This window comes from Lingula anatina, chromosome 3 (assembly GCF_051362555.1).
Source record: "Lingula anatina isolate TDL-2025a chromosome 3, LinAna3.0, whole genome shotgun sequence".
Lineage (NCBI taxonomy): Eukaryota > Metazoa > Brachiopoda > Lingulata > Lingulida > Lingulidae > Lingula > Lingula anatina.
The window spans coordinates 18,085,656-18,098,688 of NC_141769.1; the positions used below are offsets into that span (position 1 = coordinate 18,085,656).

General features: G+C 35.8%; 1 protein-coding gene across 1 annotated transcript; it reads left to right on the forward strand.

The window, feature by feature from the left end:
• Window positions 1-40: 40 nt before the first annotated feature.
• On the forward strand, window positions 41-12,873 carry LOC106153007 (inverted formin-2). The gene is made up of 18 exons (XM_013526771.3): window positions 41-232; window positions 1,743-1,974; window positions 2,492-2,636; window positions 3,065-3,180; window positions 3,575-3,734; window positions 3,962-4,035; window positions 4,438-4,545; window positions 4,770-4,849; window positions 5,157-5,554; window positions 5,742-5,848; window positions 6,327-6,491; window positions 6,816-7,085; window positions 7,334-7,506; window positions 8,008-8,128; window positions 8,466-8,630; window positions 9,172-9,280; window positions 9,545-9,778; window positions 9,972-12,873. Exons 2-18 carry the CDS (start codon window positions 1,765-1,767, stop codon window positions 10,952-10,954), a joined length of 3,618 nt encoding a protein of 1,205 aa, XP_013382225.2. The 5' UTR covers window positions 41-232; window positions 1,743-1,764; the 3' UTR covers window positions 10,955-12,873.
• The last annotated feature ends 160 nt before the right edge of the window (window positions 12,874-13,033 follow it).

The window sequence follows — 13,033 nt, forward strand, 5'->3', positions numbered from 1 at the left end:
AATAGTAGCCTTATTGTTTCATATTTGAGCAATTGGAATCATGCTATTGATATTTATGTCTGAAATTCATATCGATACCCAATGACTGTAGAACGACAATCGTGACGCGCCATTTTTGTTTTGAGCAACCGAATGTAACCGTTGCCTTACAGAGTGCGCTGTACAGTTTACATGACGCTGGCTTCACAACAACATCGCTGATTGCCAAAGTGGAATTACAAAAGCATTTCAGGTCAGTGGTGCCATGTATTTAAGTTTTTTTTCGTGGATTTATTGTTCATTAAAAATGTGTTTAAAAAAATTCAAAAGCCGGTAACGAAAGTCGGTGAACATTGTTTTTTTGTTTATCTTAGTTTGCGGTTAGTGTAGATCTAACAGTGTGGTATTTCTGCACAGTGTTCTGTTAATGCACAGTGATCTATATCTGAGTTAAATCTTAAGTGGAGTCGATTTTGGCTTGCTGTTTTGCTTCCAGAATTTAAATCACAATTTGCATTTTAAAATTTCATTTTCAAAATGCATGTGCAGTCAACTGACTCGTTTTTTCTTAAACCTGTCTGATAAGTTTGTATCTACCTTGAGTGATTTTATTAAATGTCATGCCATTTTTTATTTAAAATATGGGTTTCAAAATACTTGAATCAAAAGTGAATCCAGTCTACAAATTCTTTTAAAATTAATTTATATAATGAATATATGGGTCCCAGATAAAGAAACTTGCAAATAAAAAGATGTACATTACATGACACTCATTTAACAACAACAGAAAACAGTGTTCTAAAAATTACAGTCATTTTCCTTAAGTTACATTTACAATTTTGCTTTTTTTTTTACCGTTATGATAGTGGAAATGTATATTTGTCACAAAATCAATAATAATTGGGAAAAATACACATCTGGTTTTTTCTACCAAAAAGCCAAAAACAGACATCTTAGGAGTTATTAATATAAAAATGAACTATTAGCTTTTAATCCCATATGTTTGTTCTATTCAGAAGCTATATCTCCCCTGGCCCTATTTGCACCATTAGTGGGGCAGCGGTGCAGATGACAAATGTGACAGTTGAACAAAGGCTTCACTTTTTGTTTGGTGACTGATGACTAATCTGGGTGAAATTGACAGTTTAACTTTGCCGCCTTAATTTAAATGTTTATTGCAATGTATAGATAAGGTTGTAAGTGTCCAGGTGGTTTGCTGATTTTTTTGACAGTCAGTTTATGTACTTTTTCTTCTTCTCTCTCTCTCTCTCTCTCTCTCTCTCTCTCTGTCTCTCTCTCCCCTCCCCCCAATAATGGTTTTTCTCAAGTTAAGAGAGATGTTTGGGCTTAAGTTATTTTGTGAGAGATAAGACAGCAAGGATTTCCCCAGAGAGATGGACAGCCATAGACCTCAACAGATGGACTTTATTTCCTAATATGGCTGGATAGCTTGTAAAATTTTTGGGTTGGTTGGTTGGGCTTGCTTGAGTTGGACTCCTAAATCGATGACTAAATTACAGATTCACATTTCCGACTCCTGTGCCCCAAACCCTGGGGAAACCCCTGTTAGACAGCAATCATTTAGAAGTTATTTTGTTGTAGATTAGAGTCCCTTTTCCTTTATTTTTATGAGTTTACAGTACTTGATTTAGGAACTACATGTGTATCACAGTATGAGAAAGGATGTTTTATTTACATTAAAAACACTTTTTAAAATTAAACACTGGATATACTATAAATTTACTTATTGCCGTTTTTTTCAGAAAATCATGTAACTAAGGCACAATGCCAGGAGACAAAACAATAGGTACTATGCAGCCAGTAAAGCAGCATGAAGATGGGAATATTAAGCCCCTTTCAGCTGCCAGGCAAACATTGGACCCCTCCATAGAAATGTATCAGAATCTTAGGCTGAAAATTGAGCAGTCTGATCCCATGTGGCTTCAAGAGTTCCTTGAACTGGGTGGCTTGGACAGTTTACTTGAAGCCCTTCAGGTAATACCCAGAACATACAGCTTTCTCTCTTCACTTGTTTATTTGTTGGGTTGATTCTGCATTTTCTAACATTTTTTTTAAAGAAACTGACATTTTACTACATACAAGAATGAGAATCACTTTATATTAATTTTATGCATTTGGAATTCTTTTGCCAGAAACTAGTCTTTACAATATCGCAGAATATCAATTTTGACCATTGCCAATGATTGCCTATGGAAAACACTATCCTTTGGATGAAATTTCTTTCCTCTGAACAGTTATCCTGAGGGTAGCAGACAGTTTTAACCACGGGAAAGCCATGTCAGAGACTAATTAGTATCCACTCCAGTGTTAAGTAAACATTACTTTACCCACAGGATAATTGCTCAGAGGATAACAACTTTATCTCAATTAATTTTATTAAATTAATAATTTAATTTTATAGTGTTATCCAGAGGATAGCACTATCCAGTGTTGATGAATTTGGGCCCATGTCAGCCTTAGATGTGCCTTATCTGTGATGATTGTATTTCAGGTGCTGAGTTGTAAGGACTCCCCAAGTCTCATAGACAGTGTGTTAGAGCTGGACTGTATGTGCTGTGTAAGAGAACTACTGAACACTCAGCCCGGACTGCAGTATATCTCTGGCAGAGAAGAACTAGTCAAGAAATTGTCAAATAGTAAGAGACAGTGTTTCACTTGAAAGGAACTCACGATTTCTGAAGAGGCTGCCGTAAACGTGATTTTTTTCTACCTGTGAGGCATGACATTTTCACTCTTTTTCTTCACAGGGCATTGATCACATGGCTGGCTTGTCAAAGTGAGCTCCATCTGTTTTGGGAAGGGTTTTAATGTCTTGTCTGATTGGCAAAATATTTTGTGTAGTCTTATTAGAAACAATATCCATTGCATTTAAAACTGTGAGGAAATTCATCGTTTAGTAACAGTTGTTGATTTTTTCCTCAAGTAAACCAAAATATTAATATTTACAAAGCCTTTTTTTGTTCATTCAGGAAAAATGTCTGCTTTCTTTTGAAATCTATTAAGTTTTTTCTCATTCTCTTTATAGTCAGTCTGGGTTTTAACTGCTGTAGTCTTTTTTTAACAGGTTTGGGAAGCAGTGACATCCTTGTGAGAAAACAGGTGTTTGAAATTCTGGCCGTGACATGTGTCCACTCTCAGAATGGACACAGGGCAGTCCTTGCTGGCCTGGAGTACTTCAAGGTTTGTCTGGTAGAAAAGAATGTATTTTATTATGTTTAAAGGCCAGGATGTAATGATTCAAAGAATTCCCAATTTCATTTTTTTTTTTACATAATTGTGTGACAATTTGTATTCATGCAATGAAAATTATCTTTATCTTTTCAATTGGAACCCTAGTTATCATCTGGCAGACATAATTGTGTGGTCATGGTTAACGCATTTTGTTTCAGTTTCTTGTTCAAAACAGCTTTGAAGAAAGCATCTTTTTTTTTTAAATAAGCACGCTTCAAGTATTATATTCAGTTTGATAGATATGGACTAAATCCAAGTTGGTTGAAGAAAATTGATACACTATTTCCAGTATGGATAGATAAATTATATAAATGAATTTGTCACGTTTTCATGCGTGTATCAGACGATGGCCCATCAAGCTGACAGACTGAGTATCATCATGACAGAGTTAAAACTGTCAGAAACGGGGCCGTACCGCACAGCAATTGTTGCCTTTATCAACTGCTTGCTGAGCTGCACAAATGATTTGATAGAAAGGTGCAGGTTAAGGAATGAAATGGCAGGTAAGGGAATAGAACTTTAACTTAGTTGATGATTTATCCATTCAATTGTTATAATTATAATTTTTATATTTTTGGAATTGAGGCCAGGTATTTTTTTGTTTGACGTCTATCTTCTCAATGTTAAATGTGTTTAATCTGTAATAATGTTTAACAGGATGATTGGCTATTTATAAGTGCTTGTATTTACATGTAGTTTTTTGTTAAAATAAATACTTCTTTTTTTTCAGGTTTACAGCTGTTGGATGTTTTGTTTTTCTTGAAGAAAGAAGAATTAGATGAAGACTTGTGTATTCAAATTGATGTATGTAAAGCACTTAGCAGAGACATGTGACACCATAAATTTTACATATTGCCTTAACCAAAATTCCACAAAACCTAATTATATATATATATATATATATATATATATATATATATATATATATATATATATATATATATATATATATATATATATATATATATATACATGATGCATAAAGGGCACATTAAAAAAAAAAACAAAACAAAACAAAAAAAAAACAGGAGATGAGTATAAGAGTTGTCACTATATTTGCCAAGCAAGTAATGTGATGACATCCTGCTCTTTGACATGAAGATGCAAGTAATACTGGGGATATTTTCACTTTTTACAGGATTTTGAAAAAATAAAACATTCCCAGAAGTAGAAGTTGTTTACCTGCTTATAAATATTTATTTTCAGGCATTCTACAGACAGAAGCACAAAGACGAACTGGAACTTCAGAAGACCAACCATCTCTGCTCTAACTTGGGAAATGTTCGACATGTTTTTGACTGCCTTGCAAATAAGGTATATATACAATTTTGACTGGTTTGCTGTTTACACTTGATCTCATTTTGGTTGGATTTTGTTTTCTAAAATAAACCTTCATATGCATTTTAATTGATGTTGAATTGAATGTATAAAATGGAAAAAGTATGAATATACTAGTAAGTCATATCACAATAAAATGGTTAGTCACTTTTTTGTATGCATTACAGTTGATCAAAATATCAAATGTTTTCATCTTACAGGTGCATGGAAAGCAGGAAGGAATCCATCTTCTACATGTGTTGCAAGATCTGCTCTTTCTGTCTTCTCAAAAGTCTGACAGGTGAGAGAATCCTTCAATATTGCCCATTATTGATATCTCTCCTAGCTTTCATCAGTTGATGATATGTAGATCAACTGGGAGATAAAGTGAATTGATGTCTTTATTTAATAGCAATGCATTCCTGACAGTGTGTGAATACAATTCCACCTCTTTTCGCTTTATTATTTTTTTTATTGTAAATTTTGTATTTGTTTTTTTTTTTTTTCTGAATGTTTGATTGTCAGTTTGAAAGCTCGTTTACAAACGTGAAGAACCAATTGTATTGTTTTCAGTGAAAGACTTATTTCGTTTTCTATTTTTTTTTAAGCAACGCTCAGCTGAGATGGCAGACAATGGCACAAACTGTTCACAGACTAACATTCTGTAACAAGAATGAGCTGCACGAGGCTGTTGACCATATCTCATCAAAAGAACTCTCAGAATCTCACACGGCTCTCTTCATCAATAACAATACACCTTGCACTATAAAAGTGGTCCAGAACCAAGAGGCGGAAAAAGAAAATTTTCTGCACAGTCAAGGTCAGATAAAAGGTCAAGGACAATCAGTGGATGCCATTCAGACAGAAGAAAAAGAGGCTCCAAAGAAGCAGCTGGGGTGTATGGTGCCAGATGAGGGCACTGTAAAGAGTGGTGACTTTATTAGGGAGACACCGACTGTGCTTATGAAGACTCTTAACTGGGTCCAAGTACCTGAAGACAATTTGTGTGAGTTAAATTCTCTCTCACTCTCCCTCTCTCTCTCTCTCTCACACACAAACACACACACACACACACACACACACACACACACACACACAGAGAGAGAGAGCTCTGTCTATTGTTTTTTTTGGTATCATTTTTGTTTAAAAAAAATGCTTTTTTTAATTAATCACTTTGGATTGTTATTTTGCAGATAATAATTCAGTGTGGACGCAAACCAAACCAGGTTGTGATTCTGTGCCGCCTGCTGATGGTGCTGAACTGGAGGAGCTCTTCAAAGATGATGCAGAATTGCAGGAGGTATTGTGATGATGTTGAATTGCTTTCTGCTTGTGATGGGGTGGTCTGTTGGCAGCAAACAAGTTTTGTCAATAAACGCTGACTAGAAATATCAATTTTTCTTTCATTTTATCACCCAATTATGCATACCCTTAAAGAGATTCAAAAGTACCTTCTGTTATTTCTTTGTTTCTCAACAGATCTGTAGGCAGTATGTCCACATGATACAACAAATATAAAGGTGCATTCCCATAGGTTTTAGATCGATCTATCCCCGTGGGGAGTCTCACTAGATTACTGTCAGAGAATTCGGCTTAAATGTCCGTCCAGCCTACTACAAGCTGTAAGGGGGTAATTAACTTTCGTGCCCGCTCGGCTGACAGCTATTAAGCGTGAACCCCCAGGGAGTTAGGTCGATCTAGTTTAATCTCTAGGAATGGGGTCTAAGAGTTAAGTGCAAATGTTAAGTCCTAGAAGTATTTCCTTCTTTTGTTTATAGGTGTCGCTGTTATCGTCCCCGCAGAGTCTTCGTATCAACCTGTTATTACACGCGTTAGACATGGAACCAGATTGTTTTGTGGCACAACTTGCTGAAGGAAAGAGCCCTGGTGTAAAAGTGGACCTGCTGCGTTTTCTGTATCAAGCCTTGCCAGAGGAGGAAGAGGTGAAATTAATGCTTGATTGCTTTCAATTTAGATGTAATTTCAGCTAGGGTATATAGAATATGGGAAAGTTGAAACTTTTCACTTTTTCATGTTGAATTAACTGTTATCAAGATGTCTTACTGTTGAATCTATTTTCAAATACGGCTCTGTAAGGCTGAGTTAACCAATGCATATTTGATATCAAATTATAAGTAAATGGTTACCCTGTATTGAATTGTTTTCCATGCAAGGTGCATATCCTGAAACATTTTTAGAACAGTTTAAGAAAGGTGAAACATGAAGATTATAATATTCTTTTAAATTATTTAGAATGTTCTTTTCAGGTGAAAACCTTACAGATGTATGCAGGCAAGATACCTTCTGGAAAAAAACTCTCCAAGGCAGACCTGTTCATTGTCCATCTAGCCACTGACATTCCTGACTACCGACTCTTGCTGCATTCCTTGCTTTTCATAGCAGAATACCCATCAAAATTTGAAAAGCTCAAGCATGTGCTTGTTGCTATGGTTACGTCTTGTAAAACTTTGATGCAGGGGGATGGACTCCGATGCATTCTTAGAAGGATTTTGGACATTGGGAATTTCATGAACCATGTAATTATACTATTGGATTTTTTAAAAGATATTATATATTACTAAAATAGCTATCATGATAATAAGTTAATTTAAAAAACATTTAAACTAAATAGTAGCCCATTTCTGTTATGGTTAATATTAAAATGGGCTCAGTATAAAAGATTTAACTGATGTGGACGTTTGTCATATCAACTGTTTAAAAGTGCTGGTTAAAGAAATAGATGGAATTAGTGTTAATAGTTCTATTTTCACCTGTAATTTTGTAGGGCAATGCACTTGGTCAGTGTAAAGGTTTTCAAGTGTCCAGCCTATCCAAACTGGGCACCGTACGTTCCAGTGAACCATGTTATACCTTGCTCCACCATGTGGTCAAGCTGACCCCCGAGGAAGAACTGACCAAACTGCTGGACAGACTGCCCCTTCTTCAAGCAGCAGCTAGGTACTGGAATGAAATGTTATTGATAGAAAACATGTAATGAGCATTTTTTTTTTTTTTTTTTTTTGGTGGGGGGGGGGGGTGTCTCATATTTGATGTAATGTACCAATGTGTCAATCATTTTGATTTAGTTTTAAGGAGTGGAGTCTTATCTTAAATGTGCTCACAATGTTTTATGAATAATCTGCTTTTTAATTATTTGGGTAATTAATTGATTTATTGACTTTTTTGCTTCCTAAAAACTATATAAAATATGTGCATTGCAGTAGATAATTACTTACAGTTACTCATATGTTGAACATTTTTCCGGTAATATTAAACAATGTCTTTTGGTAATTCTCTTAGTTAAACTATCTGAAACTATGTGCTGGCATTTGGTTGGCTTTTGTGACAAAGAAATTGACTTCATATGCATTTTAATCAACTTTTTTCGTGCTTCCTAGAAACTATAATGCAGTAGATAATTACTTACAGTTACTCATGTGGCGTACACTGTTATTCCAGCATGCCTCTGGCAGAAGTGAGAACCCAATTCAACAGCCTGAACAATGAACTGACCTCTCTCTTACCACAGCTGTCTGCATCATCTCCATTGCTACAGCAAAGATTTGAACCCTTCCTTGTGGTAAGAAGTCTTGAGAAAATAAAAAAAAATCTACAAAAATCTACATTAGTAACCCTTAGCAAAATATCAGGCCTGCTTCTTATTCACATCAAATTTGCTGCAGTATTGCTGCTAACTGCAATTCCTTCTTGCAAATTTGCAGAAACTTTGCTGCAAAGTTGGCTGCAAATTATCAGCAATAAAATTTTTCTTGCAAACTTTTCATTTTGTTAAGGGTAAACTAAATTATTCTTTTAGTATCCCTGACAAGGAAAAGACAATAAAATGGCTTTTCAAATAATAACTAAATGCAATAAATATTTTCCAATCAAGATGTTCTAATTTTCATCCATACCAGAGTGTGCGCCAGCAGTTTGGTCAACTTCAGCGGAGCGTGATAGAACTGAAGATCCTTGGCTCCCAGCTGGCAGAGTACCTGTGTGAAAACCCCAGCACCTTTGACCTCCATGTCTGCTTCAAACACCTGCAGCAGTTCTGTGGCAGCGTCAAGAGGTGTATGTTGGTAAGGATGGGTTTGATTTGAAAACCTAATTATGTCAGGGGCGGATTGAGGCCGTCTTCTGGGTCTTCCAGAAGACGGTCAGATTTTCAAGTTTACATTGACGGGTATTTAATTTTTTTCTGTTGGAAGACAGTAAAAATTGGAGAATGAATCAACAAAAACAATGTGGAAGTCTGTCAGTAAATAGCTCTGCATCCGCCCCTGTATGTGGTGCTTATATTGAAAAACTATACTTTTTTTTCATTTTAGAATAAAAGCATACTCTACTATGTGCATGCGATGGATGTTTGATCAGTAGATATACTTTTGTCTTTGAATTTTTATCTTCCCTTTCGAGAAAGTCCTATAAGATCCTATAGGATTCTATAGGAAATTGGCCCAATTTCCTATAGGATCCTATAGGACTTGTTAGGGTTTGTGGTATAAGTTTCTAAAGTAATGGAGAATATTAATATGCATTAACCGCCCCCCCCCCCCCCCAAAAAAAAAAAAAAAAGAGATATTTTGATAACTTAAAGGTGCTTCTATTTAAATGTTACAGGATAATGAGCAGAACAGTGGTATCAAAGCCATGGCTGAGAAGAGGCAGGCACAGCTGAAGGAGAAAACCATGACCAGGAGACTGGCCAAAACCCTGGGCACCAAGAATGGTATGCCATATTTGAAACTGTTAGAATTATATATTGTTACTCCATTCAGCAGTTGAGTCACTTCAACAGTCAATTATGGGGTATGCCCAAAAAGAAAAAACAAAACAAAACAGATGTTACCTGAAAGAAACACTGTGAAATGGTTTATTAATGGCCCGTTTATCTAGTGGTAGTTATGCTACAGGATCTAAACAAGAGTACAACAAAATCTTTTTCTAGCTATAGAAATATCATTGGTGTTATTTCTGACTGTCCACATTCCAGATGCCAACTCAACAGTAATAGATAATGGATCTGGCTACGGTGGAGTCCTAGACTTTCTACTACTGGAGATTCACCAAGGAAACTTTCACCCAAAATTGAGAACCCTGCGCTGTGTTCTCTCACCAGTTGCCTCGCCCATCATGGCCGACAACACGCTGATGATCAGCGAGATTGCAAAGACGGAGAATGAATCTAGGAGGAAGAGATTTGATGACTTATCAGTCAGAGGCATTGGTATGTATGAGTTGCTTTATGTTCTCTTGTATTTTTAATAATTTATACTGGGTTCCCATCCATAGATCAATCTTACAGGATCGGTCCATCTCCACAGGGTTTTCTCGCTAAATTTGAAAACAAATGAATAGAGTTTAAAATATTTGATAATGTGTTTAGTATATGCAATCACTGTGATTCCTTTTCCTTTCAGACAAAGAAGTATTGACCTTCCAAAATGACATCACTCTGGTACCTCCACCCAAGCCAGCCAGGTCCAAGGTGAGTGAAGCAGACTGTCTCTATGACGTCAGAACCTCCAGTAGGCGCCATAGCTTCAGCGACGTTCAGCTCGATGTGTCAGCCATTGATGGAAAACGTCTCAGTCGGATAGAACTTCACCTTGGCGGAGATGAATTTTGCCCTAGCTTCCCAGAAAGTGCAAGCATCCTTGCCCCATTGAATTTGGAATGCCCTAAGTCAAGCAGCCCATTTGGTAAATGCCACATCCCAGAGCAAATGGAGGAAGAGCCAGTTGAAAAGCCTAACAAAAGGAGGTCATCCTTTGGGATTCTGGGAAAGCTCTATGGTGCCATGAAGAAGACAAAACAGAGTGGTCAGGCTAAAAGTGGGGAAGGAAAGACCAATCAAAAGAAGGGAAAATCTTCCAAGAGTCCAGAAGACCAAAACGTAGGAGCGTTCTCCAGACTTCCACAGAGACGATCTGGAAGATTCACCAAAAACAATTCTGCAGAGAGAGCAGCAGTCACTGAATCCATGAAAAGCCCACTTCAGGTCTTGAGGAAGCAGGGCTACAGTGGGAAGATAAGAGAAGGGGCTGTCTTGAGTAACCCTAATGTGGTGCCCCCTGGTATGGTGATCAAGCGAGGCTACAGAGCAAGCGTGGACAGTAGCACTGAAAGCGAGAGGAACATGGGTCTCAAACAGAGAGACGTTAATGCAGGTGCAGCTCCCCAACAGCCACAGCCAAGGAGACAGCTATTAAAACCTGGAGAAATACACTACAACCCAAGATCACAGCAGGGCATTAAGAAGCAGGTGGTGGGAGTCCAGCATAAAGGAAAGGAAAATACCGAGATGGGTACCAATCCAGCCATTAGTGCTAGCATAGTGGAAAAGAGATATGCACTGAGGGCATATCAGAGGTTTAGAGCAGAGCGAGCAGATGCCCAGTAACTTGAGGAGGGGGGGGGGGAGCAGAGAATGGTAACAGCTGAAGCAGAGAACTGTTTCCTTTCTTGAAGGGGAAAAGGTGTAGAAATAATTGTTAAAAATGCAAATTCAGGCCCTGTGGAGCTGGGTGTATTAGAATGGCTGTTAGTCTTTGTTCTTTGAAAATTGCACTTACAAATTGGAAGAAGATAGAAAGGAGTTTGTAATGATTTAGGAGATAACCAAAAATCTTTTCATTCGACTTACGAGAAAGATCATTCAGAACTGCACATTTTTCTCCACAAAGATATAATTGCATAAGATGACCAATGATAATGTGAAGTAACTTGCAACAAAGAAATGACCTTTTTTTAATTGACTAAAAATTACACCATGCTTTTCTTCCAATAAAACAATCTAGTCTGCACAAATATATAAACAAGTATCTAGCAACGTGGTTAATGTTTACAACTGCAAAGGCACTGCCTCCATGTTTATGTGATGTCTATGTTGCTGCCATAGTAAAAAAAAATAGGTTACATTGTCTCATCTGCAACCGTTTTTGTCCACAAAACTTCTCAGTTTGTAATAATTTAGCATAACTGCAGGTAGATTCTATCATTTAATTTCTGGTGCTGGGTGCTCTTAGTACACATTGATGGTGGTGTTTTCATGATTGTTTTTTAATCATAAAATGTCACAGTTATGGTGTAACAAATCACATACTATCAGTGTTATCTGTGAAATTTTGACAAATTTATACTGTCGCATTGCAATGTTTACCTCTGTCGTTAGACTTGTAGTCACGTTTCTTTTGGATTCAGAAAACAAATGATCTCATGTAATGTCTAATGCCTACATAGTACTTTTTTATGATTTAAAGTAGGGTGCGCACAGATTGTCTCAATAATCAAACTATGTATATTGAAATTTTCAAAAATCTTTTATTGGATTTTTTGTATTTAGACAGTTATCACTTTAAATTAATTAAAAAGCAATTTAATGGGAAAATATATAAACGCAATTCAACAGATAATATCAATATTTTTTTAAAAATTAATTAGACTTGACTTTAATTGAAAGAAAAAATGTGACTTAGATTAAACATTTCTGCTCAAGGAATTGGTTTTATATGTATATATGTTTTTATGTGTGCAATGTTGCTTTGAACTTGTGTGAATGTTATGAACATTCTGTGCTTTTTTTACTAGGATTTTTACGTTGAATTTTTGCAATAATGTATATATTATATATTTTTTCTTTGTAAACTTTTGACATAACATCATCTTGACCATAAGACAAAAATTGTTTTAATGCATCTCAGCTTTTGAGTGTTCCAAATATTATTGGAATGATTTTCCTTTTTCAGGATGTAAAACACTGAATTTACTGAGAATCTTTTCTCTTTTCTACTTTCCCCTCTTGAAAGTGCTTTTGTTTTGAACAAAATTGAATTTATTTTTCTTACATGCAGAGCTTAGCCATGATGGATATGTTGTGATTTTTTCATTTTGATGGCTATTTTCCCTTTTTTGAGCTTAAATGACTAGTTAAATTTAGTTATTAGTAAGATTGTGTAAAAACTTGGCCTCGACACTTTTTCTGATTGTGCAATGCTTTCTTAAAATTTTGATTTCTTTACAATTAAAAGCAAAATAAGACTTGCAATCATTGTGAATTTTCCATATATTATAAATCACTTTATAAAGAGTAATTAAGAAGAATTAAGGTTTTGTCACTAATAAGGTCTTCTTGTGATTTTATTTATTTATTTATCTATAATTTTTTGTATAACAGTTACCTTATAGCTACTTCACGCATTGGGTGATGGTCCAGGCAACATGACTGGCAATCATAATTTATGCCATTTCATCTCTAAATAATGAAATTCAATGCCATTCAACGGATGATATTCACAATAAAAATGCTTTGCTTGCTTCTGATTTTTACTTGTTATTTCTTGCTTTGTGAACATGGACCCATGAGCGACACCAGTCAAAGATGTTTGAAATTACGTATTTTTTTAATTGTTATTTTCAAAATTTCATTTCATATAGCTTCAGTTATTTAGACTTATGATGCAACTTCTTGTGGAACTTGGGC